Consider the following 25,413-nt stretch of genomic DNA (forward strand, 5'->3'; position numbering starts at 1 on the left):
CCCCTACACTTGTGATCCTATGAATGACCACTGACTCTTTGGTCAGTTGTAATCTGGAGTTTTTAATTCCTAAACTTTTTAATGATGTCCTTTTTCTGTAAATGTTTCAGGAGAAACTGAGCACGCAGGATCAGTTCAGTCGTCATCTAACGCGACCTCCACCAGACTACAAACACCCACGCAATGGAGTTGGAGCTCAACAGCCTAGCTTATACTCAGGTGTGGGTTGTATTTTTAATGTCATATAATATGGGAAATATCTAGTTCAGTCATGAAGCTCTAGATGGTGCAGGCTGATTGGTCCTTTACATGCAATCTACCAATAATCGCATCATTTACTATGTTGCACAAGCTAATTGGCTTCTGCTGATACTTTAGCCAATGAGATTGCTGGCTTAAAATTTAGATAGTCTGGTTCAGCGTCCTACAGCGCTCTATCAGATTTCCTCTGAACCCTTCCACCTCCCCCAGCTCCACCTTCATAGATCTGCTACTATGGGATTCATGATTTTCTATTCATGCAGCAACATATATTACATGCTCACAGCAGTGTGTCCAGGGGCGGGTTTACCATTTCTTTTGCTTGCAAAGTCAGGATCTCAGGCCCCCCACACCTCACTCCCCAACATTACATAACATTTTACTTTGAATTGCACAACAGTAATATTTAATACAATTAAGTAAGCCATTTAAAAATATATATTTATTTTACTTTAAACTGCATGACAAAAATTGTCAACACTTTGGTACTTGCTCCCTAAGCTTTAAGATATAAACCTTCTTGGTTTTGGATTCATCAAGAGCCTTTATTTTGTCCATTGTCTTCAATATTAGCTATCCATTTAGCTATGAGAAAATAAACCTCTTGGTTTTAGCTTGAACAATTGTCTTCTTGTTGTGAAATCTGATCTTCCGATTCTCAAATATGCGTTTGTGATTGTATTTTGTCTTTTAAACACTTTTATAAATGATCATGTTAGATAACGGGTGATCGGCACTGCCATGTAATAGTTTGAATTATTAGCCAAATATTGTCCTATCCTAACAAACCATTCATCAATGGAAAGCTATTTATTCAGCTTTAAGATGATGTATAAATAAAAAAATGCCCCATGTGACTGGTTTTGTGGTCCAGGGTCACATATAAACATTGATTCTAAATTTGGTTACGGAAGCAATGTTTATGTAATAACTGAGGTCAACAGCACTGATTTAATTGCTTGGTCAGCAGGGGGCTAGGCATTTGCGTGGTGGTTAACAACACCACTGAGTGCGTCTGTGTATCTATTAGCCGTAGCAAGTCCATACTTGCTCTGCAGCAGCAGTAGCGTAACAGATCTAGTTCACCAAGACCAAATACATTAACATTGTCATATTCAATAACATCCTAAAACCATTCCAAGAGTTGTCATGATTGAACTGTCTTTAAAGTAAATGAAATAAATTATACTCATGCTAATGATACAGTATGATTAATTCAACTCAGGTTTGGATTAAGAAACCACACCAAACCTTAATTCAGATATTAGACATTTACAGTGTGATATTGCTTGGTAAATCAGAATTGTTTTGTACATTTACAACAGGCAATGGCTCAGACCAAAGTGACATGCAACCTTTATCATGCCACCTGCCCAGTGGACAGGGTACTAAGATGGTGCCCTCCTCAGGAGAGAGAAGATTTCCGCTTGGACAAGACCCTAATTCAGGACCCACAGGTCCTCAAGCTTGTGCAAACCAGCTACGACAGCAACCCAGCGGCCTGATCCGAATGGTGCATCAGCAAAACAAGCCTCAGTTCCATGGGACAAACAACCAGGGTGCCACTTTTCGATCAAGCACTGCGAGGACCAGTGTCAGTCAAGACTCCCTGCTGGGGCAAAGACTGGGTGACATGAGCACCAATACCAGCAGGATGGACACTGCTTTGAGCTGGGCAACCAGTGGCAAACAGAGTGGAGCTCTACCAGGACTAGATGTCAAAAGGCTCCCTAATACAGTGACCCCACAAAGTGACATTAATTTTCCTCCGAGGTCTATTTGCCCACCTAACCAGGTGGCACCTCATTCTAGCCTGCTACCCATAAACCCTTCGATCAGAAGCTCTGCTCCCAGATCCAGTCAGCCTAGAATACCCCCACTGCCTGGGGTGACTTGCCTGACCCAGTCCTCCCCCGAACAGCAGGGTTGCCCGACCACATTTGGAGGGCTGAGCCAAAGCTCAGCAACTTATCAGAACAACCGAGCAGGCCGGTTGACCTTTGACTTCCTACCGGAGGATGATAACACGGTACCAGGGTTAAACGCAGACTCTGATTTCATCGACTCCCTGCTTAAATCAGGTTCGAGCAATGATGACTGGATGAAAGACATCAACCTGGAGGAAATTCTAGGCGGACATTCGTAAAAGAACAGACTCAAAGCATGAGAATTATGTTCAAAATGTCTGTATTAGGAGCCTGATGTGAAAGGCCTGTTAAAATATTTTATTATCCTTGTATTGGAGTGGAAAACAAATGTATTATATGTACTAGTATATTGTTGGGTCGTTTCTTCATATCTTCTACTAACATGTTGTAAAGTTTCACGTTCATTGCTTCAGTGTTTTTTGTTGTTTGTTTTTTTAAATCAACCACACACTACCCCCTATATTCTTATCAGTTATCATTAAAATGCTGTGAGATTTCTGTTAGAGCTTTTGTTACTCCATTAGCAGAGATTAATGTAAAAGAAATGCCATAATGGAGCCATCGACACTTAACAAGCAGGCAGTTTGAAATGATCAATACTTTGCTTAATCTGGCTCTTATAGTTCAAGGTTATACACCTTAAATATTTGAACATTTAAAATACTATCGTGTAAAATGAAATGTTCAGATCGGTTTTGACTATCCTTTCTCAAATTACATATCAACGGGTATTGAAAAAGAGCCATTTATGTATCATTTTATTACACACCTAAAAGAGTAAAATCTGTAAAGGGAATAAACATATGCTTAGAATGTTAGATGTTGTTAACTGATAAAGTCAACCTTCTTTAGAAAGACACAGCAAGTTTTGAAAGTTCTTATTGGTAATATTGTATTTGTACATCTGTATCTCAGTTATATGAAAGATATTTTTTCTATTTCTTTTCTATAATGCACTATAATTCTGTCATAAGTGTATATCATATTGTCAATTTAGCCTTTGATAATAAACTACATCAAAGAAGAACATTTACAGAACATTTTGACTATTTATTTCTTATTTTTAATGTCAAATGGAAGTGAAGTACAACAAGGCTCTGTCTTAGGTCCTCTGTTGTTATTACCAGATTCAGAAAATCTGATCATATCAGCCCTGATTCAATCATCGCTATACACTAACAGTTATAAAATACTGCTACTTGTAAAGCTCTTAATATAGCAGCTCCGTAGTACCTAGGCAATCTTCAGTCACACTTTATATTAGGGGGTCCTTAACCATGTACTTACATAAAGAAAAAAAAAAGTTTTTTTTTTTTTTTTTACAATATTGTGTTCATATTGTATTGTAAAACACTTTTGCTGCTGTTGAGGTGGGATATGGGTAAGGTTAGGACAGGTTTGGTGGTGTGGATAGGTTTACAGGTTGGTTAAAGGGTTAGTTCACCCAAAAATGAAAATTCTGTCATTAATTACTCACCCTCATTCCAAACCTGTAAGACTGTCGTTCATCTTCAGAACACAAATGAAGATCTTTTTACTAAAATCTAAGCGATTTCTGTCTCTCCATAGACAGCTACGCAACTACCACTTTGACGCCTCAAAAAGTTAATAAAGAGATCATAAAACAACTCCATTTTAATTAAGTGGTTTAGTCCAAATGTTCTGAAGATACACAATCGCTTTATACACTGAACATAATTAATTTAGGCTTTTATTCACATATAAACATAGATAGGCATAAACAGAAGCTATATAAAAATAAAATAAACATGTTTAATGCCAGATAGGAATCAAAGACTTGCAAGGCTTTGAATTAAGATATTGACTTAAATTGATTAAACCCTGTAACTTGAGACATAAGCCTTTTCCATCATGACTTGACACTTGACTTGAGACCAGCGATTAAGTCTTGAGACTTGATACTAGCAACCCATATCAGATCCAAATGGAAGGACAAAAACAGTATGGAAGCTAGATCACATAAACTATAAACACCAAAAAAGCGGTAGACATCTATGGGACGTGTAAACCAGATTTAAATATATTTCTGACAATCAAAAGATGTTTCATATTTTTGGTTTTTCACTTTTGTTAAATGGTCAAATGGGAAGCCTGTTAATCATGTTATTAATATTCAATTCAAAATTAAAAGTTAAAATTAAGCCAGAATTAAAACCAATATCAGCCAATATAATATGCTTTTAAAGGAGCATAACACGAGAGGAGGGCTAGAGATCAGGTGCAAACCTCTTCAGAAAAAAGGCACGGTCCCATTCCAGTCAATAACAGCACCCTCCCACTTCGTCCTAATGGTCATCTCTACAGATGGAAACTTTTTCTCTAGGTCTCCCTGAATGTCTTTATTTTCAGCCTCCCAGTGATGAGAGTGTGTATCTGAAATACAAAAAAAGCAATACAATACTATATATATATTAAAAGTTTTGATTCACACAACTATATAACAGGCAGGCAGCATCAATGAGTAAGAGATATGGTTTTAGCTATTGACTGTACCTATGGTGAGCACTGTCGTGTTGAGCTGAGTCGGTTGGCCGTTGTAGAAGTAAAGCTGGAAAAGATGCTCCATCTTCCAGTCAGAGAGCAACGAACGGTTTGGGCTGAACAAAACACTGTAAGTGCCGTTGATGTTGCACACCCAGATAGGCAGCCTGGGGGTTTTCAGCATGCTGCCCACCTTAGGAAAAAAGGGATCCACTCAACATGAATGCTTTTAAAATATAGATACAGTTATTTATTTAGGTAACACTTTACATAAATGTACAACAAAGAACAGTAATGTAAGTGAGGATAGCAAAATAAAGTAAACTGTGACATATTATACTCAAAAATTCTTCATACAGTGGACTACCAGTAAAAAGTATAAAAAATTTAGGACCAAAAGTTATTCAGACAATTTGACCTGACCATGTTTTGCTTGAGTGTTTTGTCTTTAATTGCTAATGCGACCTTTTTACACCACAGACTGAACCAAATTAAGCATTGCTTGGTAATTGGTTTACCTAAATTTATTATCTAATTGACTTCTTAAATTTAATCTGACAGCTATTCAACCTAATTCATGTGTGAGACAGAAGGATGGAAAAAACCAGTGGAATATCAACTGATTTGATAACTGAGTTCTTGTCGTATTTTATCACCATTTTCTAAACTATAGCGAATAAACTGATAATGTGAGAAATGTTGAAGGTGTCTGAATACATTTTGGTTTGACTGTATATATTTAGAATGAAGACTTATTTAAAACCTCCAAGTCTGTCCAATTTTATTTATTTATTTATATTTTTCTACATTTATCAGTGACATTTTTGAAAATAAGGTATTTCAATAACCGATTAATAACCTTTTAACTCATTACCATTAAAGTGACTACTAAACCTAAAAATTGGAGCCTGATAAAATGCTCATTTGCACATGTAAAGCATGTGTATAGTTTTAAGTCTAGTGTGTTCTTCAATATTACATTTAAAGGTCATTTATTTTAAATGTTCAAAATTGCAACTTCATTCATTACAAATATTTAAATCTAGAATAAAATTTACATTATTATATAGCATTAAGTATATTTTAGTTTACCAAAAATGCTTGTCAACACATTTGGCAGTACACTTTAAACATTTCAAAGACAATAGAATTATGACAAAGATGTACTTAAGTCCTACTTGAGAGTAATTACAACTGTGTATGTCTACTTAATTAGGTCAAAGCTCTCTAAATTTCCGATGCATTTAATAGAAAATTAAACCATTGCAATTGTCCAATAACATTACATTCATTATATTATTTCCACAAGTACTCTTTTTAAAAGTATTCTAAAGTCCTTGGAGAACCACTAGGGATCCATTTCAAGGTGCCTTAAACGATCTATTGTGTACTCAAGATTGTCAGCTTCAATGGATCCTTCGTGTTTCTCAGAGAACTGCCCTTGTTTTTGAAAAGTGCCTAGAAATTCTCCAAAGGGTTTGATCAGTGTGGCTCAAGTATCTTGTCATTTACAGCATTTATTCTTAGGTTACCCAAGTTAACCCACAGCAAAGTTTGCAGAGAAAGTAAGATCAGGTGTCAAAGATGATGTGACAAAAACTCAGACTGTTCTGACAGAAGAAATACACTTCCATTTTCTGTACATGGGAAAGGTGACAAATCCCCCAAACCCTCTAGAAAACACATAGGATGGGTACTGTACTGTACCAGGGGGAGCTGTGCATGCTTGACTTGTTCTCTGTTCCAGAAGAGATACCCAACATGACTGCGAGTCAGAACCCCGTGGAGCGGGTGGGCGAGCGGCTGGTCTTTCTCATCGTTAAGTGACGTACCGTTGAAGACATGAGGGGAAGCACGGCCGGTCAGCAGCAGGTTTAACAAAGCCTAATACATACAGAGACAATATGAAGCAATTAAATAGCTACTAAGAAGTCACAGGGACAAAAGACAAAAAATTTATTAAACAAAAACTTTACCTGTCGACAAACAAAGTTTCCCAAGCTCAAATGCAAAAGATGAGTGGTGGTACAATCGAAGTCTGCTCGTATCCTACAAATTCAGAGACTATGCTTAATTCATTCACTCATTTCATTCAATTTTGAGGTAAAATTTCGAAGTATTTCTCTGACACTGGAGATGTATGTTATAGTGTTTATGATATTATTAGAGATGGTATTATTGATCCTTAAAAATATTTCCTAAATACTCTACCAATTCAAAAATGAGGCGTTGGTAAGATATTTTAATGTTTTTGAGAGATGTTATGCTCACCAAGGCTACATTTATTTGATCAAAAATACAGAAAAAAAAATGTAATATTGTGAAATATTACTATTTTAATCTTTTTTTTCTTCTGATTTTTAAAACTAACTTTTTTCTAACATTTGTAAAAGTATTTGGCACAGTGGCTCAGTGGGTAGCACTGTCGCCTTATAGCAAGAAGGCCCTGGGTTCGAGTCCCAGCTGAGCCAGGAGGCTTTTCTGCGTGGAGTTTGCATGTTCTTGCAGCGCTCCGGTTTTCCCCACATTCCAATAACCGGCAGTATAGGTAAATTGGAGACTCTAAATTGCCGTAGGTGCGAATGCATGTGTGTGTGAGTCATGTAATAGGGAGCGCTGGGGAAAGACCTGGTGACCTACCACGGAAAAAAATTACAGTCTCTCATGTATGGCAAGAGATGGCCCACAAGTCGGATACGACTGAAATTGTGATTTAAAGGGATACTCCACTTTTTTCGGAAATAAGCTCATTTTACATCTCCCCCAGAGTTAAACAGTTGAGTTTTACCGTTTTAGAATCCATTCAGCCGAACTCCGGGTCTGACGGTACCACTTTTAGCATAGCTTAGCATAGATCATTGATTCAGACGAGTCCAGTAGCATTTCTTTCAAAATGACCAAAGAGTTTCAATATTTTTCCTATTTAAAACTTGACTCTTCTGTAGTTAAACCGTGTACTAAGATCGACGGAAAATGAAAAGTTGCGATTTTCTAAGCCTATATGGCTAGGAACTACTCTCATTCCGGCGTAATAATCAAGGAACTGTGCGGCTGTACCATGAGTGCAGCAGGCGTAATGATATGACGCAGCGCCTGAAAATAGGTCTAATAGGTTAGACAAACTTAGTCCCGGTCACGTTGGAAGAAGTTACCGAGCTGGGGACTATTTTCAGGCGCTGCGTCATATCATTACGCCTGCTGCACCCATGGTACAGCCGCACAGTTCCTTGATTATTACGCTGGAATGAGAGTAGTTCCTAGTCATATAGGCTTAGAAAATCGCAACTTTTCATTTTCCGTCGATCTTAGTACACGGTTTAACTACAGAAGAGTCAAGTTTTAAATAGGAAAAATATTGAAACTCTTTGGTCATTTTGAAAGAAATGCTACTGGACTCATCAGAATCAATGATCTGTGCTAAGCTATGCTAAAAGTGGTACCGTCAGACCCGGAGTTCGGCTGAATGGATTCTAAAACGGTAAAACTCAACTGTTTAACTCTGGGGGAGATGTAAAATGAGCTTATTTCCGAAAAAAGTGGAGTATCCCTTTAATGAAAAGTATTTATGGTCACGTTTGATCAGCAAGGCTTTCTTGCTGAATATAAATGATCATTTCTTTCAAGAAAACTTTTGAAAGGTTGTGTATTTCTGTGGACATACCTGTCAATAGTCCTGGAGAAGACAAGGCTGTACAGAAAAAGTATAATTCCATGGCTTCCTTCTTCCTTAAACTACAAACATTCAGGTAAAAGTTCTTAATACAACATAAAGGCAAATTTGATGCATAATATAAAGCATTAATCAAACAGTATTTCCTAAAAAAATAAAAATAATAATTTGTAACAAATAAATTTACCCACACATTGGATGTGCTCACATATAAAAGATCTGACATCATCTTTCTTTTTAAAGGTGAAAAGCTGCAACTGTGGAATTAAAAAAAAACAAAAACATTAAACAATTACAACATATTTACAGTGTTTGGGAAAGTTACTTTTAAAAGTAATGTGTTGCAATATTGCATTACGCCCAAAAAAGTAACTGTGTTACTTGGTTACTTTTAGCATGACTTTTTCTCACCTGGGCTGGACTTGCTTGTTTATCTTTTGAATAACCAAAAATATAAAGGCCTATATTTTGGCTAATATAAAGACCCTTTTACACCAAAAGTGAAATGGCGCAGGAGAAGAAAGTTCAACACTCTTACTTCAACATTAAAACAAAAAGAGAAAACACAAATGTGAAGTTTACCTAAAGCAATTTTTGCTTAGTATGGTTGAATTGGATCATCAAAGGTCAGCAGCAAAGACATTGCTTAATAAAGTGACATTAAATACAAAGTATATTTGTGTTATTAAACATTTAATTATTGCAGGTTTGCTTAATAGTTTGCATTTCACTGCTTTTATTTATTTTGAGCGATACTGAATGTGTTTTTGTGCAAGTGAGATGTTGAGATGTAAGTGAGAGTAAATGCATGTTCACATTTAGTCTAGAACTACAATAATCATCATGTTCACACAATTTACTGCATTACTTTACTTGTTACTTGAAAAAAGTAATCTGATTACATAACTCACATTGCCCCCAACACGTACCCTCTCTGTGAAGCTGTCCAGTTTGTAGTCGAGGTGGGGGGTGAAACAGTGCTCTGACGTGACCAAGGAGACTGTAGCCGTCTGCTCCTCGCCAGCTGTCCACAAGATGTCAGCTAGAGCGGCTGCCAGCGCCCTCCTCTGCTCCTTCTCCCCGACCTCCAGCAGACTGAGAGAGAGAGAGAGAGAGAGAGAGAGAGAGATATGCAAGTTGTTCCTCAATGAAAATCTGAAATCTTCCCCTCTGCTATAATTGTATAACATACAAAATGATACAAACTTAACGACAACAAACCTTTGCATTGTGCATGCGGAGTTCCCTGGCTGGTTGAAGAGCAAGCATTTAATAATATGAGCCTGAACCACCATCTGAATAGCACTGGCTCCTCCCTGCAAGAGAACAGCCAGAGAAAACACTGTTTGGGCTCACATTTTGTAAATTTATCTTACAAATGATCCATGTTAGTGAGTCATTTCTACATGATAAATTATTTTAAATGCATGTAATTGCCTTTTCAGAATGCAGGATATTTTCATATTAATGAAAAAACTACAACAAACATGAATATAATTCATCCAAAAGCCATATTTAAAACGGTGTGTACCAGCGCCCAGTAAATGCAAGTACACATTTTTATATATTTAAAGGGATATTTCAGGCAAAATTGTGCATTTTGTTAATTATTTTTCTCATGTCATTACAAACCCGTGGTCAACATCCAATACAAATAAAAAAATATAAGTTAAAATATTCTGCCTAACTTCTAAATTCATGGGTTTAGAACAAACTTTTAACTTTTTTTTTGTATTTTTTTTTAAAGAAAATAATACTTTTAATTAGCAAGGTTGCATTAAATTGATCGAAAGTGACAGTAAAGATTTTTACAATATTACAACAGATTTATGTTTAAAAAAAGTTTTCAACAGTGATAAGATATTTTTTTCGAGCAGAAAATCAGCATATTAGAATGATTTCTGAAGGATCATGTGACACTGAAGACTGGAGTAATGATGCTAAAAATTCAGCTTTACCATCACAGGAATAAATTATAATTAAAATAGTAAATGCATACTTGTGAGCATAAGAGACAGTTTTAATGGTATGCAACACTAAGTGTTCAGTTTATGAACCATTTCATGAGCAATGTAAGAGTTTTTTGATGGAGAAAGTTAATCTTGAACCAGTTGCTGGAGGGCTATTTATATAATTGTGCTTTCTCGTAGTATCCTAATGCCAGTGTGTAATCTGCTAATGAATGGTATGCACCACACTTCACTACCTGAGGATAATGGGAAACATATTTACTTAGCGTACCAATGATCTGTGGTTAAGAAAGTGGCAACATTTCAAGCTCATTATACAAAAATGAGGTGGCGGGAAGTGATGCAGTATTCAGACAATGGTGTCGGGCCAATCAAACAGAAACATACTGAGTCATGGCTTCACCATGAAAAGAGGTGATCTACCAAAGCTCGTAACACAACCCTTCTTCACTTGTATAACTTGCAGTTCTGGCAAAGGGGAAGTAACTTTATTAACGTGATCATGCATAAGTGATCATCAACTGTCTCAAGTTTGTGCTTTACTAGAAGTCTTTTTCCATTTCCAGCATTAGCAGGCATTTTGAGAACTTCTGAGCACTGCGTTTAATTTATTTTTATTTAATTGTAAATAATATGCAATTGAGTGTATGAAGATTTAATTTTATTTAATATTCTTTTAAAGTATATTATTTCCGTAATAAGATTGTGTACTTCTTTTTCACAATGTTAACACATTGTACACTGATTCATGGTCTGTGATCTATTTTAAAGTGGATTTAAAAAAAAAATATAGTATGTATAATGTTTTTTTAGTATGGAGCCCTGTACTAAATTATTGCAAACGTATATCATTGCAAATTTATCTCCAAACATTCTTTTTACCATTTTCATCATAAGAAGTCATCCAATTTTGTTTCATAATGTTTTCCATTTGCCAGAGCCGGACAGTAACGGAGTACATTTACTTGAGTACAGTACTTAAGTACAATTTTGAGGGATCTGTACTTTACTCGAGTATCATTTTTGGGGAGTACTCATGACTTTCCTCAAGTACATTTGAGAGGCAAATATTGTACTCTTTACTCCACTACATTTCTATCCATAACTGTGAGTACCCGTTACTTCTTCTAATAAAAAAAAAAAAATAAGGAAATAAGGAAAAAAGAAAAATCTCAGAAACCCTTAATTTGTTGTTTCCCTCTCAAACGTGATTGTATTGTGCAGGCGCCACTGATTGGGACAGCCTATCAGCAATCACCTTCAGCTTTCCGCCAAAGTCAACTCCATGGTCAGATTTAGATAAGAGACGAAACCATGGACAAAACAATGGATGAAGATGCAGCAGGTCCATCCCGGGAATGTGCCAACCCGTGGCCCCACCTCGCCAGACTATTCGCTTCAAGTGTTTGCTGTGTTTACCAATGTAAGCACTGTGGCAGTAGTAATGCAATATATAGAAAATGTACTCTTGTACTCTTGATACTCAAGTACTTTTAAAAACAAGTACTTCAGTACTTTTACTTAAGTAGACATCTGACTGTAGTACTTTTACTTGTACTTGAGTAAAATTTAGCAAGGGGTATCTGTACTTTTACTCAAGTAATGAAGCTGTGTACTCTCCCCGCCTCTGCGATTTGCCAATTTTTTCTAGGTATACACTTTCCCCACAATAACACATTTAATGAGAAAGGTGCACATCTGTGTCTTCATCCAGTAATTTAATATGAATTTTCAAATCTGAATGTTTTGAAACAATATCCTACCAGTTTCCAGTGGTTTATAGCCAAAACTATGACAATAACAGATATTTATCTGTTATTGTCATAGTTTTGGCTATAAACCAAAACAGATAAATCTTGACAGATAAAGTTCAATCTCATACTCACCCTCTCAGTCTCCAGAGCATATGCCGTATCAGAGAAAGGCTCACGAAACTTGAAGAATGATTTCTTCCACTCGTAGTTGAATATATGGAAGGTGTTCCCAAATAAAATACTTCTTAAACTCTGTATGAATGATAAAGCAAAATGAAATGGTCAAAATAATAATAAAAATAACAAAAAAGTAGTAAATTTAGTTATTTATTTAAAAATCATAATTACATTTATTTCTATAGCACATTTAAAAACAGCACATGTTGGCCAAAGTGCTTTGCATAAACAGCTTAGACTAGTCTTACAAGTTAGTCCTTTTTTTTCTTTAAGACTGTTAATAAGTCAGCAACATAAAAACATAGATTAGTCTAATTTCATACCAAAAGGTAAGAATGATTACCCAACACAGTTAGTTGGTCAGACTAGCTTTTAAGATACAAGTCTTAATGTAATGGCAATGTTCCCTTTTGTTCCCAGACGCTATGGGGACGCGCCCTCGCGGAACCCGGTGTTTGAGAAACGTGTACAAACCATAGACTGTAAAAAAATATGGACGTAGTGTCCGTGACGTCACCCGTAGGTTTCTGAATACCGTTTTTGAAGCCTAAAGTGGGCGTGGCCGACCGTCACCATCTTGGCAGCGCGTCACTCCCGAATTTATTTATTTTTACAGTCAAACAATGAGCTGAGGTAACGTGACGGCTAACAGACAGCAGACAAACGGCCAATTATGACTAATGACCACAGCAGCGGGAATCCACCTGTCACTCAAAAGTGGACACCCTTAATTATGCAGAACTTTAAGGCTTAATATAATGTAAACGGATGAGTTATAATAAAATAAAAAAATCACCCCCCTCACAGTTGTCATGAAGGGAAAAATAAGCTATATAGACCAAAGCCACTTTTTGCACCAGGCTGTAAACGTGTTTTTTTTTCTGCTGTAAAGTTGGGTATTTTAACATGGGGGGAGATACAGATTTGACTCACTTCTGCACCCAGCCTCAAGCAGCCAGTCGATGAATTGCCGTTGAATTCATTTCCGTGTTGGTTTCAAGAGAGAGACAGGGAGGTTGCCGCTTGGTACAAACGCCATTCTAGCTCTCTGTGCCACCAAGCAAGTGGACTGCTCTACTGGCTGAGCCATGGTTGCTATGGTGGTGATGGAGAGGCATCTGTGGCTTAATTTTTTCAAGGATCAAGGAGTCAGATAAAGCTGTCCTCCTCGATGCCTGTCTGGCCCTCGGGACTGTTTGGCACTGACACTGAGACGGTGGTGGACCGGTTTAGAGAGGCAAGAACTCAGTCGGCCGCCTTTGGGAAGTATATTCCTCGCCGGGTTCAGGCCCCTCCAAAATCGTCTACGCCCTGTCCAGGATCAAGTTCCTGGAGAGAAGATCAGAAGGCAAGTGTGGCTCCGAGGAGAGGCGCTGTGATTGGAGAAAGCCACACACAGATCGAAGAGTTGTGGGTAAAGCGAAGAAAGAGGAGAGTGATTGAATGGGGCTGAGGCCCAAGCTCTCACCCCTTTTTTCATTCTCTTATATCGTCTCTGCTCTTTCAAGGAACGAGTTCAGGGAGAGAAGAGCAAAGGCGAGTGTGGCTAAAGGTAGCTTTCCTTCTGAGGAAATGGGAGCGAAGAGAAACTGTAATAGAGAACCCACACACAAAGATCTGGGTGCTGTGAAAAAAAAAGGAAAATGATTGAGTTGGGTAAGCCCCAAGCTATCTACCCCTTTTCACCTCAGGTCAGGTTTGGACATTAAGTGAGGTTATGCTCCTTCTCATTGCCCATATTGTAAGATGTGGGTCATGGGCTTAGCTGAGGCCTTGTCTATTTACCGGTAGCTCAGCTCTCAGGAGTTTAGACTCTTCTGGAGCATGGCTCGGACTCATTTAGATTCCTTTTTTGAGCATAGAAGCTTCAGGACCTTCCTAACACTGTTATGGGAGCAATGTGTTGCAAGGGTACTGCTCGCCCATTGACACTTTAATGGCTTAGGTCTACAAGCTTACTGCTTAGGGTGGTAGTTTGAAAAGTACAAGTAGGTGTAACCCGTTACACGTGATAGCAACTTCATGTCAAACTTACAAACGGACCAGTGAGCTCAGAAAAATAGGTTCGTCCAGGAAGAGCAGCAGCAGTGAATACTCAGACAACCCAGGATGAGGTAAGAACAAGTTTAAATTTATATTGAAACAATAAAATGAAAAGAAATGAATACAGAAATTATACTCAATGTGGTTGATTTTTACCCTTTCTTCCTTTCAAGGTTTCATGGCGGTTTCTCGTTTACATGTACATCGGAAAAACCAGGGAAGTTTCAGATGATACACGTTCCAAAATGTCACTCTCAAACATGCACTGCTTCTCTCTGAACCCTTCGTTAGAGATATATATACACACACACACTTCATATTAGCTTTAAGCTAGCGCTAATATTGCGTCATTAACACACACGGTCAACACACGTGAACAATCACATCACCTCAACTCGTTTTAACTGCTACTTATTTCTTCATCATCGTCATATAAATGATATAGAGACAATTTAAACAACTCTTACATCAATTCTCACTCAATTTGAAGCTTTAAATCTCCCGGAGAAGCAACAAGCATCCGCTCGCGTCAGAGGTTCGTGGAGAAAAGAAAGATTCAGAATGCGCTGCTCTCTAAAAGTGCCGCGATAGCGGATGTTTAACTGATGTCACTCAAAATGCGATCTCATTGGAGGCTTTGCACAGGGAGATAACGCTATTGGATATATTTATAATATTCAATATTTCTCTATTTGTATATCATTAATTAATTTGTTTGCAGTCTTATATTTTCGCTGTCAGCAGTTTTCATACTTTTAATCTGTTATTTAATTTGAAGTTCCTTCTGTCTCTGCCAGTACCCACTGGTAACCTGGGTTACACTGGCATTGGTAAGCATGGCGTAGTTAGTAAGGCGTCCCCATAGCATCAGCAGCTGACGCAGCGTCTTGTACTCTTGAAAGGAAATATGTCTAGGGTTACGCATGTAACCCCGGTTCCTTGAGAAGGGAACGAGACACTGCGTCATGCTGCCATGCTTCGAGGATTCCCGCTTGTTTTCCTTTAGATCAGGGGTGTCAAACTCAGTTCCTGGAGGGCCACTGTCCTGCAGAGTTTAGCTCCAACCAGCTCCAAAAACACCTGCCTGGAAGTTTCTAGTAATCCTGAAGACCTTGATTAGCTGGATCAGGTGTGTTTAATTAGGGTTGAAGCTAAACTCCTCCAGGAACTGAGTTTGACACCCCTGCTTTAGATGATACGAATTTGATGATGTGTTCACAGGTTCCCTTCTTATACTCTGGGGTGCACCTTGCAATGTCATCACGCTGCGTCTGCCATTGAATAGCGTGTCTCAGACACCAGTTCCCGTGAGGAACATCCCCATAATGTCAGCAGCTGACACAGCGTCTCATTCTCTTCTCAGTGAGCCAGAGGTTTCCTTAACCAAATATTTTTTTGTTATTGACAAATGTTTTAAGCAGTGACGGAAAAAAGGACATCCATCATTTTGATAGATTACATTGAGGGCGATCTATTGCAGTTTGTAACTGTATTTCCCACTCCTGTCCAGTTGATGACAATTGATGTTTTATAAACAAAGTTCGGGAGGAGCACGTTCAAATAATCAATCCAATCTACTCGTCATCAAACAATTATGTCTACCCTAATCAGCATGACAAGAAGTATATATATATCCACTCTGTCAACTCACCTAATATTCCTTGACAGTTTTCCAGCATCCCTCCACCACCCCGACTCCTCACTCTTGGCTCAATCTTTACAGCCAGGAATACGGGGGGAGTACTCTGGGTTCGGGCCGAATACCGAGCCCGGAGCCCTCTCCTCGGACAGCACGCCAAATACGCATTTATTCTATCTGACTTATTTGTAAGTGTGAACTAGTGAATTGTGCATATTCATTGGCAAAATGATCTTGTATTGTCTCACTTTGTCACCGCTGCATACAGATGCAAAAAGATCTCGGCAGCTGAGTGTGAGAAGTTTCTTAAAACGGCCAAATAGATGTGATATTCATGAAGGTGAAAAAAGAGGAACTGATGCAGTGGGGGATGAAGGATAAATAGACAACATTTATCAGACACCGACAGCTGTTACGGAGCAACCAAGCGGCAGCAAGGAGGTCAGGAGGGAGTAGGAGTTCACGTGGCTGAGGAGGGAAGGTGGCAAAATGTTCTGCGACATCTGTAGAAAAGCTGACATGAGTAACGGATTTGTCTGAGGGTGCACGACGATGCAGAAATCAGCTTTGATGGATCACAAAGGTAGCCATATCCACATCGAAGCTTCACGGGTGGTCAACCAGAGTGTGGAAATGGTCAAGCATATAGAAAAATCCCAGGCTGCCTGTAACAAGGCCTTACAAACACAGTTTAAGGTTGTGTTGTATATGGCAAATACAAACACCCCAACCACCTATATCCTAACCTAATACACCTCTTACAGTCTGCTGGGTGTCCAAACCTGAACAGTGCACACACGTACACCCACCACAACACTGTCAGTCAGATGGAGAAGGCTATAGCAATGACCATAAATAGTACTGTGGATGATCGCGTCGCCAACAGCAGATACTTCGGGATAATAGTTGAAATGACTAATATCACAGTTGAGAAAATGCTGATCACATACCTGGCACTTCAGCAGAGAGAGAGCCTGAAACTGTGTTCATTGGAAATCATGTAATACCCTCTGGCACTCCAGAATGCGTCACAACATACACATTCCCTGCTCTACCTCACCTTTTGTCTGATGAACCGCATGAATCTTACGTTCCAAAAAGGTGATGTTAACATCTTACACAACCAACCTGTTTTGAACATGACCCTTGCTAGCCTAGAGGATTTGATGAATGGTCCAGGTGAGACAGAATTCAACAAGGCATTACAAGATGGCAAGTTCTGTGGCATTACGCTGACACAGGCAGAACTTTTCAGTTTTGCGCACAGACTACATCGCGGAGCTCACCAAATCTATCAGAAAAAGATTCCTTTTGGAGCATGTGGGTCTCATTCGCTGACCTCGACACTGTACTCAGTGCATCTCGCTATACAGGCGCTGACAGCGCATTGAAGAGCTATGGGCTGGATGCTTTGGAGCACGTCTGTGACCATGAGAACATGCTGCACGATTTCCTCCCGGTGAAGCGAGTGCATGCAGGATCGGGAAATCTCACATTCAGAGAGTCCTGCAAACTTCTGATCACTTTCCCGGTAAAAATATTTCCCGACTACAAAACTTTGGCTGTAGTGGTTATAGTAATTTCGGTCTCCAATGTGGCAGCAGAGTGCGGTTTCAGCCTCCAGAACAAAATTAAAACTGTCACGAGAAGTCGTCTTTCCAAGGCAAAGACGCAAACTTTTATGACAATTGCCTTTTAAGAGAGGTAAACTGTTCCAGAGATGAGGAGCTGCAACAGAAAAGGCCCTTTCCATTTTAGACAAGACTTATGAATGGTTAATTAAGTAATCATTCAGAGAACCAAGAAAGTGGTTCAGACTGAGTACCACAACACACTTGTAGCCAATCAGCAGTAGGGGGTGTGCCACTCATGATGCGGGAGCAAAACGAGTGAGAGAAAGGGAGATTTGAAGGAAGACGAGAAAAGGTCAGAGGAATATCACTGGAAAAAAGCGTTATGATCAGGCAAGAGCTTTAGGACCCGCGTTGATATTAGAAAAGCTTCCCAGCGCTGGAGAGACATAAGCGAGAAGGCCTGAAAACAGACGGCGGGTTGCTTTGTTTCTGCTCTATACGCGAGTAACATTGGTTTCGCTGTGTTTCACAGAACCAAGATATGTTTTTGTTGTAATGTTAGCTATAGTAACAGGACAGTTTTGAGTGTCATTGTTTGTCTTGAGCTGCTGTGCTGCTGCTGATTTATTTTTCACAAAGCATTGTTTTGCTTCACTTAAACTATGCTAAAGAGTCAACCACTCTTGCATTTCATGTTCACGCATTTTAGAGGCTGAATGTTTGTTTGGGTTGATTTCAAATATCAACAGTGTTTCTCAGAAATTGCTTACTGCACTTTTAACTGAAAACTCTGTGAAGATCTTAACGGTCTAGACTCTAGACTCTAAAGCAGGGGTCGGCAACAGCCAAAACTGGCCCGCCAGCAATAATATCTGGCCCGTGCCAGCAGCCAGATTATTTTGATAGCAGCTGGTTCTGAAATAGATCTGTCATGATAGCAGCAGTTACTCACAATCACTTCGTCTTGTGATTTTGCCTGCAAAATAAAAGTACGAGAATGTTTTTGAAGCAATGTTTTAATTTTAAATGAATTGAGAGCTTTTAATTTGAAAGGTTCTGAAAGACATTCAAAAGAGTCTGCGGATTGCTAGACACACCTCTAAAATAGCCGTCATGAAATGTCTACTATATTCTTTGCAAACAGCGACAACTTCGTTGCAGATAAGACACACCAGCTTTGCATTCACTAAACTAGGTAGGATGTCTTTCCATTCTTCTTTGTATGCTCTATTTTCGCTGTCAACTTTCCTCTTTAGACTCTTTGATAGTGCCATTTTCTCTCACCAGCTAGCTTGAATGTTAACATCACTCTGCATATGACGTAATAGCGTACCTCCGGCACGCAAACAATAATAATTAAAAAAAATGCAGTTTAGTACGTGAGGATGCCAAGGAATAATTCTAAGTGTAAAAGTAGGATACGTCAAATAATTATTACAATAAGTTAGGCTCCATTGTGTAAGCAAATTAAAATGATGAGGATGAAAGAGAAAATGAAAGAGGAAATAAAAAAATAGCTTGTTAAGAGCATGACTCAAACATGCCATTAATGGGCTTATTCAAGCCGAGTTATTTTTATCCATTCCGCATCTCACATGTGTGTTTTAGCAAGGCGGTCTGTGTTGCAAGATGCCGCAATATAGACTATAGGGAGACATGTGGGTCAGACATGATTTTGACCACTTCATTAAGTTTTGTTTATAGAAAGCCTTTCTTTAAAGTGAATTTCGTGTTGTATCTTACATTTACATTTTACATTTATTAATTTAGCTGACGCTTTTATCCCAAGCGACATACAATTGCTATATATGTCAGAGGTCGCACGCCTGGAGCAACTAGGGGTTAAGTGTCTTGCTCAGGGACACATTGGTGTCTCACAGTGGATTCGAACACGGGTCTCTCACACCAAAGGCATGTGTCTTATCCATTGCGCCACACCACCCCCATCTTCATTTTAATCAATGTTTCATCAACCAATTGCCTGGATTTAAAAAATAAGAAGCAAATATACTCTCTATAGACTACTCTCTTATGTAATCCGTATGAAATGTGCATTTCTCTCTATAGGCGCGATTACTATTGAAGCCGACACTGACACAGAAAACACTAGTTTATTAATAAACAATTAAAATGTCTCCTTGTCATATTTGAAACATTCATAATCATTACTTTTGCTAGTTCTTTGTGACAGCTTTTAGGTACGTAATTGGCAGCGTCACCCACCGCATCAGCACCGTCCGAAAACATGGGGATTTTTTAGACAATAATCACTCAACCTATTCGATATTATATAATTAAATCAACTAATCGAATATTTCGAAAATCGTCACTCATCCCTAGTCACTAGTGCTTTATTAATTTATCCAGTGTAAAACCCGGACACCGCCACACAAATGTGGCTTTTTGTTAATGACTGTCCTACTACAGGATTTAACACAGAGTAACAGCTCACTACCAGTTACAAAATACACTGTAACAGTCTGTCACAGGCAATTCTAATTGCATTTTTCATTAATTCATTTCTTAAATTATCCTTTGACTATGTTCTGGGCGCCATCTAGTGGCGCAGGTTTGCCAAACTTACTTGCCAACCCCTGCTAGAGGATGTATTCTGCTTAAGAAGTTCAGTAATATAAGCCATTTAAACACTTAAAAACAGATAGTAAAATCTTATATATTGAGCCAAAGGAGGAATGCTAACACAACTCCCAAAAATCAACACGCAGATTAAGCTATTGAAATGTGTTGTATAATATAGTTATTTCATTAAAATATCTTATAATCAACATTATTCTTTTTTTATATATTTTATGGATTTTTGGAGAAAAGGTGAAGAAATATTTAAAGGTTATAGGGTACTTACTGGCCAAATTAAAAATAGCCCAGCCCCAAGTTTCACCCATGTTTGGTAAATCTACCAAAGCGGAATAAGCAGTAGTTACACTAGCACACAATAAGCACTATACACTACCGGTCAAACTTTTGGAATAATACAGATTTTTAAATTGTCTAATACTAATTAGGCTGCGTTTCTTTTATCAAAAATATAGTAAAAGCATTAATAACGTGAAATATTTTTACAATTTAAAAGAACGGTTTTCAATTTCAATGTAATTTATTCCTGTGATCAAAGCTGAATTTTCAGCATCATTACTCCAGTCTTCAGTGTCACATGATCCTTCAGAAATCATTCTAATATATTAATATGATGAGCATACGAGACATCTTTCACAAACATACAAAAATCTTAATTACTCCAAACTTTAGACCAGTGGTGAATGTTTATTCTAAAACGCCCACAACAATAACCTGATCTATTGCTTGAAGTCCTAATAAATAAGTCATGAGTCTATATCCCGTCTTTTGTCTTCGGTGCATGCACACATACACACACAGCACAAGTCTGTTGTGAGACACATGGGAGGCAAGAGAGCGAGGGTCAAGTGACAGGGTCATGTTCCACAACTCACCACTGCCAGCTCTGGTGACACTGGTTGCCCACCCAGACTTGGAGACACTGCGAGGGTTTGAGGTATGGAGTACGGCACTGTGAACAGGTTGTGTGGTGCACTGACGTGATGGGCCGAGGTGGCAGGTCTGGATGAATCGTCACTGTCCTCATCAGCTTTGATCTTCTCACTAGGTCTCTGTACACGTGATGAAGAGTGTGAACATTTAGCAGAATATTGCGCTTAGCAAAAACAAGTCTAGTGAAGAAACATGATAACAAAATAATACAATATAATATATAAAAAGTGAAAATCTGCAGTTGTTACAGAAAATTGTACCTTCGAAGCATTCCAAAAATGTGTAATAATTAAGATTTTTAAAGAAGTATATGCTCACCAAAGCTGCATTTATTTGAGCAAAAATACAGTAAAACTATAATATTGTAAAATATTACTACAATTTAAAAGAATAGTTTTCTATTTTAATATATTTTAAATGTAATTTATTCCTGTGATCAAAGCTGTCTTCAGTGTCACATGATCCTTCAGAAAAGATTCTAATATAATGATTTGCTGTTCAAGAAACATTTCTGATTATTATCAATGTATAAAAAATAAAATAAAAAAAATAAAGTTGTGCTTCCTTGGATTTGTGGAAACGGTGATGTATGTTTTCTTTGAAAAATAAAAAGCTTTAATAATAAAGCTTTTTGAGTAGAAATCACTTTTGTAACAAATACATTTCTTTACTGCTACTTTTGATCACTTTAATGTGTCCTTGCTGAATAAAAACATTAATTGTTGTAAAAATAAATCTTACATATGCTGAAAATTCAGCTTTGATCACAGCAATAAATTACATTTTAAAACATTCAAATAGAAATCTGTTCTTTGAAATTGTAATCATATTTTACAATACTATAGTTTTTACTGTATTTTTGTTCAAATAAATGCAGCCTCTGTTAGCATAAGAGAGTTCTTTAAAAAATACTAATACTTTTTTACAACTTTTGACCAGTAGTGTATATTAATATACATCGTATTGCTTTCTCTTTATATTCTCACCCTCTTCCTGAACTGTGAGCACAGCTTTTCATAGAAAACTTCAATATTAACATAAATCCCAAAAGCACAGAGTTACTAATCTTAGGAATAGGATGACCAGATGAGCCATCAGCGGATCTGAACTCACATCTTGGCTTCTCTTCACTTCCTCTTGAAGAAGCTCTATGTAGCTCAGTCTGGAGTGCTGCAAACTCTTGATGGTTTGCAGAAGGTCCTGATAATCCGTCATGACTGCTCAACATGCACTGTACTATTGCATGCAGATTCGATTTCACACATGGCATTAACAATATGCCCAGTAAAATGCCTTCCGGTTAATGTGGTACCAAAGCCACACAGCTCTCCTCCAGTCTGTGATACTGAGTTTGTTGAGAGGATGGCAGTCACACAGGCACATGCATACACACTCGTCTGATTGGCTGACTGTATGTCATGGGAGAAATGACATGCAGCCACCTGAGAGCACAGTGTCGGCAGTATCAATTATAGAAAAATCAGACTGAACCACATGAGAAGGACATTGACGCAGGGTACGTTACATTTCCGACTGCAAGACTTAGGGGATATTCACACAGATATGTCCTGCATTAAAAAACAACTGCATGGAGCACAACAGAATGTATCAGAACACAAGTATTAAGACACATTTTTAAATGTATAGCCGTTTAAAAGGAATAGTTCACCCCAAAAACTTGGTTATGCAAACGTTAAGGGAAGGGAACATTCCCTTTTATCATTTTGCAAACATTATGGGAACATTCCTTTGAAATGTTCTCTAAACAAAAGGTTACACTTTATTTTAAAGTGACGTAGTTACATTGTACAAATAAGTACTGAGTAATATTAATTAACTACATGAACTAACTCTAGAAAGTTACGGTTATAGGGTTTGGTTTAGGGTTAGTTACTTGTATTATACATAATCTATTGTTCTTACTATAGTAAGTACATGTAGTAAAGTGTAACTACGACACCTTACAATAAAGTGTTACCAAACAAAATGTAAAAAAAATATATAATAATTCCATGACCAATGTATGTTTTTGTGCTAACGTTTTGAGACCATTAACTTAGAACGAACGTTCTAGCCTATTAGCCTAACTGGAATAATGTATGTCGGCTATAACTTTGAGAAATACTCTTATTATGTTGATATTTCTTTTTGAGGCTTGACATCTTCAGTCACCATCAATGAATGCATGGGAAATATTGGCTACATCTTCAAACATTTTCTTTTTGTGTTTCAGAGAAGGCAAGTCATACCAATTTGAAACGACATGGGGGGAATAAATGATGACAAATTTGTCATTTTGTAAACTTTTAGCTTGCTGTAGAAAGCGAAACGCTTGTAGCGCAATAGACTTAGAAACGAAATTCACCAGTCACGCCACGAATGTGTCGTCTATTAGAAATAGAAAACAACAAACAACGTCAGACTTACTTTAACAAAGCCTTGTTGCAAGTCCAACCTGTAAGGTAAAAACAGGTTAATGGATGGTCTCTGGGCAGCAGAAGGAGAGAGAGAGAGCCCGTGCGTGCCCTACCCTACCCGCGGGAGTTAAAGATTTCTCTCCATTTATCCAATTCCGCGATCTGCTGGAGGATTTCATCCAGTTCACCGCTCGCGTCCACATCAGCGTTCATCTGCAGGTGACAGGGAACCTCACATCAGCGTGTTGTTCGAGTCCTATAACTTTCCTGACTCGAGTTCAGTGGGATTCCAGGTCGAACAGTCTCACGGCACGGGTTCACACAACAAAAGGATAAATAGAGACAATCGCCAGTTTGCGTACAGACAGAACGCGTTCTGGCGTTTTTCTCTGAGCATCGTGTTTTTACACGGCGTGTCAACAAAACACGTCTTCTCGAGAACACTGTTCAGTTCCGTTGCGCTCAGTCCTTTGTGTTAATGTGCATGAATGGAATGATAGCCTACTGTACACTTTTAATATGGTTATAGAATATAGTGCCCTATAGTACTTTTGTTTGTGAACTGTTCAGGTTGTGGTCATTAGATATAGCAGGTGTTTCAGTACAGAGTGGTGCATGGGACCTGTGTTACGGTTTTAACTGGTGTCCGTGTTAACTAACTGGTGAGTTCATGCGCTTAACCCCAGCTGTGAAACGATCGGTCGCGCAGATTCGTCAATTCCTCAAACATGTGCAGCAACATGTCCGCGTTACAATCATTGTTACAATCAAACGTTCTCACTACGTAATGTTGGTATTGTAAAAAAAAACAAAACAAGAAGCGATTTCATTACTTTTTACAGCAAAAGTACGTTTAATATAAAAAGGTCTTAAAATCCTCGTCGTTTCGGGATTCGAACTCACCAACAAAAACGCTATGATTTGCCTTTGGCGAATTATCTAATTGAGTTATTTGACACCTGCTTTAATTTTGTGGTAGGCTACTTGGTATTTAAATCATTCACAATTCTTCTGTGTTTCATTGCTAATAATAGTGTTACATTCTAATTTACTAATAATAGGATAATAGAGAAGTTGTCATACATTATTTAAAATATTATAAAATGCCAAAGGTGATTGAAAGGAAGCAGAAATTGTAATGAGTAATTGTTTTGCAGAACTCTTGCATTTGTTGACAGAAATGGTGTTACTTCATCTTCCAAAATATTCATATATAACTAAAAATATAACACACAAATGTGTGTGTGTATATATAGCCTATATATATATATATATATATATATATATATAATATATATATATATATTGTATCCTTGTTTTTATATAGCCTACCTACATTCACAAAGATTAATCTGTTCAAAATCATCCTTGCTTTTTGCATCTACTGATCCTTTGTAGAAATTAACACTATAGTTTATTTTAGTACTAGTGGGAACATGCATTTTGCATTTGGAGGATGTCTACCACCAGTAAATCATGCATCAGATATTATGAAAAAGAAAAAAATTCAAATGTTGAATTATGATATACCATGCTTTCTGGTTAACCCAACAACCGAGACAAATATGACTGTGTTCCGGAAATAAAGCAGTGATGTGTGAAAAGATTGAGGGGTCATGGTTTTGCTAGTCCAATAATATGTAAAAGCAAGTGAAACATATATAACATAGGCCTATATGTTGAAAACTTTTAGGCAACAAATTACGTAGTTATTAAAGTTTGTTTCAGCTTATTCTGATACATAAGATAATAAATCAAAATAAACATTCAAAACAATTAAATCATAGTTGAATCATGGCTCTGTTTATGTTTTTCATTTAAACTTTTTTTGGTAACACCTTCTTGTAAGGTCTCATTTTGTAACATTAATTAATAACATGGACTAACTATGAGCAATATATTCTTACAGCTTTTATTAATAATTAGTTTTTTTTAACAAATGAAACCTTA

At 37.7% G+C, this 25,413-nt stretch overlaps 2 protein-coding genes across 4 annotated transcripts in view; one reads left to right on the forward strand and one right to left on the reverse strand.

Annotated features, from left to right (window-relative positions):
• The window catches only part of maml2 (mastermind like transcriptional coactivator 2), a 101,244-nt gene extending 98,019 nt beyond the window's left edge, over positions 1–3,225 (forward strand). For both annotated transcript variants that reach the window (XM_084418424.1, XM_084418423.1), the window contains exons 5-6: positions 111–219; positions 1,587–3,225. In XM_084418424.1, coding sequence (XP_084274550.1) covers positions 111–219; positions 1,587–2,407 — 930 coding nt within the window. In that variant the 3' untranslated portion in view covers positions 2,408–3,225. The remainder of the gene's footprint in view (positions 1–110; positions 220–1,586) is intronic.
• A 657-nt stretch (positions 3,226–3,882) lies between these two features.
• Positions 3,883–24,116, reverse strand: mindy4b (MINDY family member 4B). 2 transcript variants are annotated; one of them, XM_084420059.1, is made up of 13 exons: positions 23,582–24,116; positions 23,474–23,501; positions 22,160–22,630; positions 20,989–21,165; positions 12,218–12,337; positions 9,583–9,677; positions 9,291–9,456; positions 8,553–8,618; positions 8,353–8,423; positions 6,668–6,740; positions 6,399–6,575; positions 4,704–4,884; positions 3,883–4,583 (listed from the first exon to the last, which is right to left on the reverse strand). In XM_084420059.1, exons 3-13 carry the CDS (start codon positions 22,259–22,261, stop codon positions 4,441–4,443), a joined length of 1,371 nt encoding a protein of 456 aa, XP_084276185.1. In that variant the 5' UTR covers positions 22,262–22,630; positions 23,474–23,501; positions 23,582–24,116; the 3' UTR covers positions 3,883–4,440. The 2 variants fall into 2 exon arrangements, with proteins under 2 accessions (XP_084276185.1, XP_084276184.1); XM_084420058.1 differs by lacking the exon at positions 22,160–22,630 and having other exon boundaries at positions 23,582–23,884.
• Positions 24,117–25,413: the final 1,297 nt, after the last annotated feature.

This window comes from Rutilus rutilus (genome assembly GCF_951802725.1).
Source record: "Rutilus rutilus genome assembly, chromosome: 9".
In the NCBI taxonomy this organism is placed as follows: Eukaryota; Metazoa; Chordata; class Actinopteri; order Cypriniformes; family Leuciscidae; genus Rutilus; species Rutilus rutilus.

Excerpts from the sequence above, each read along its gene's own strand:
- mindy4b (XM_084420058.1), bottom strand. The coding sequence starts at position 23,676 with ATGAACGCTGATGTGGACGCGAGCGGTGAACTGGATGAAATCCTCCAG. Across the intron at positions 21,166-23,473 it reads TGCAACAAGGCTTTGTTAAA|AGACCTAGTGAGAAGATCAA; the intron begins GTAAGTCTGACG and ends TCACGTGTACAG. Across the intron at positions 12,338-20,988 it reads TGTCACCAGAGCTGGCAGTG|AGTTTAAGAAGTATTTTATT; the intron begins GTGAGTTGTGGA and ends TCATTCATACAG.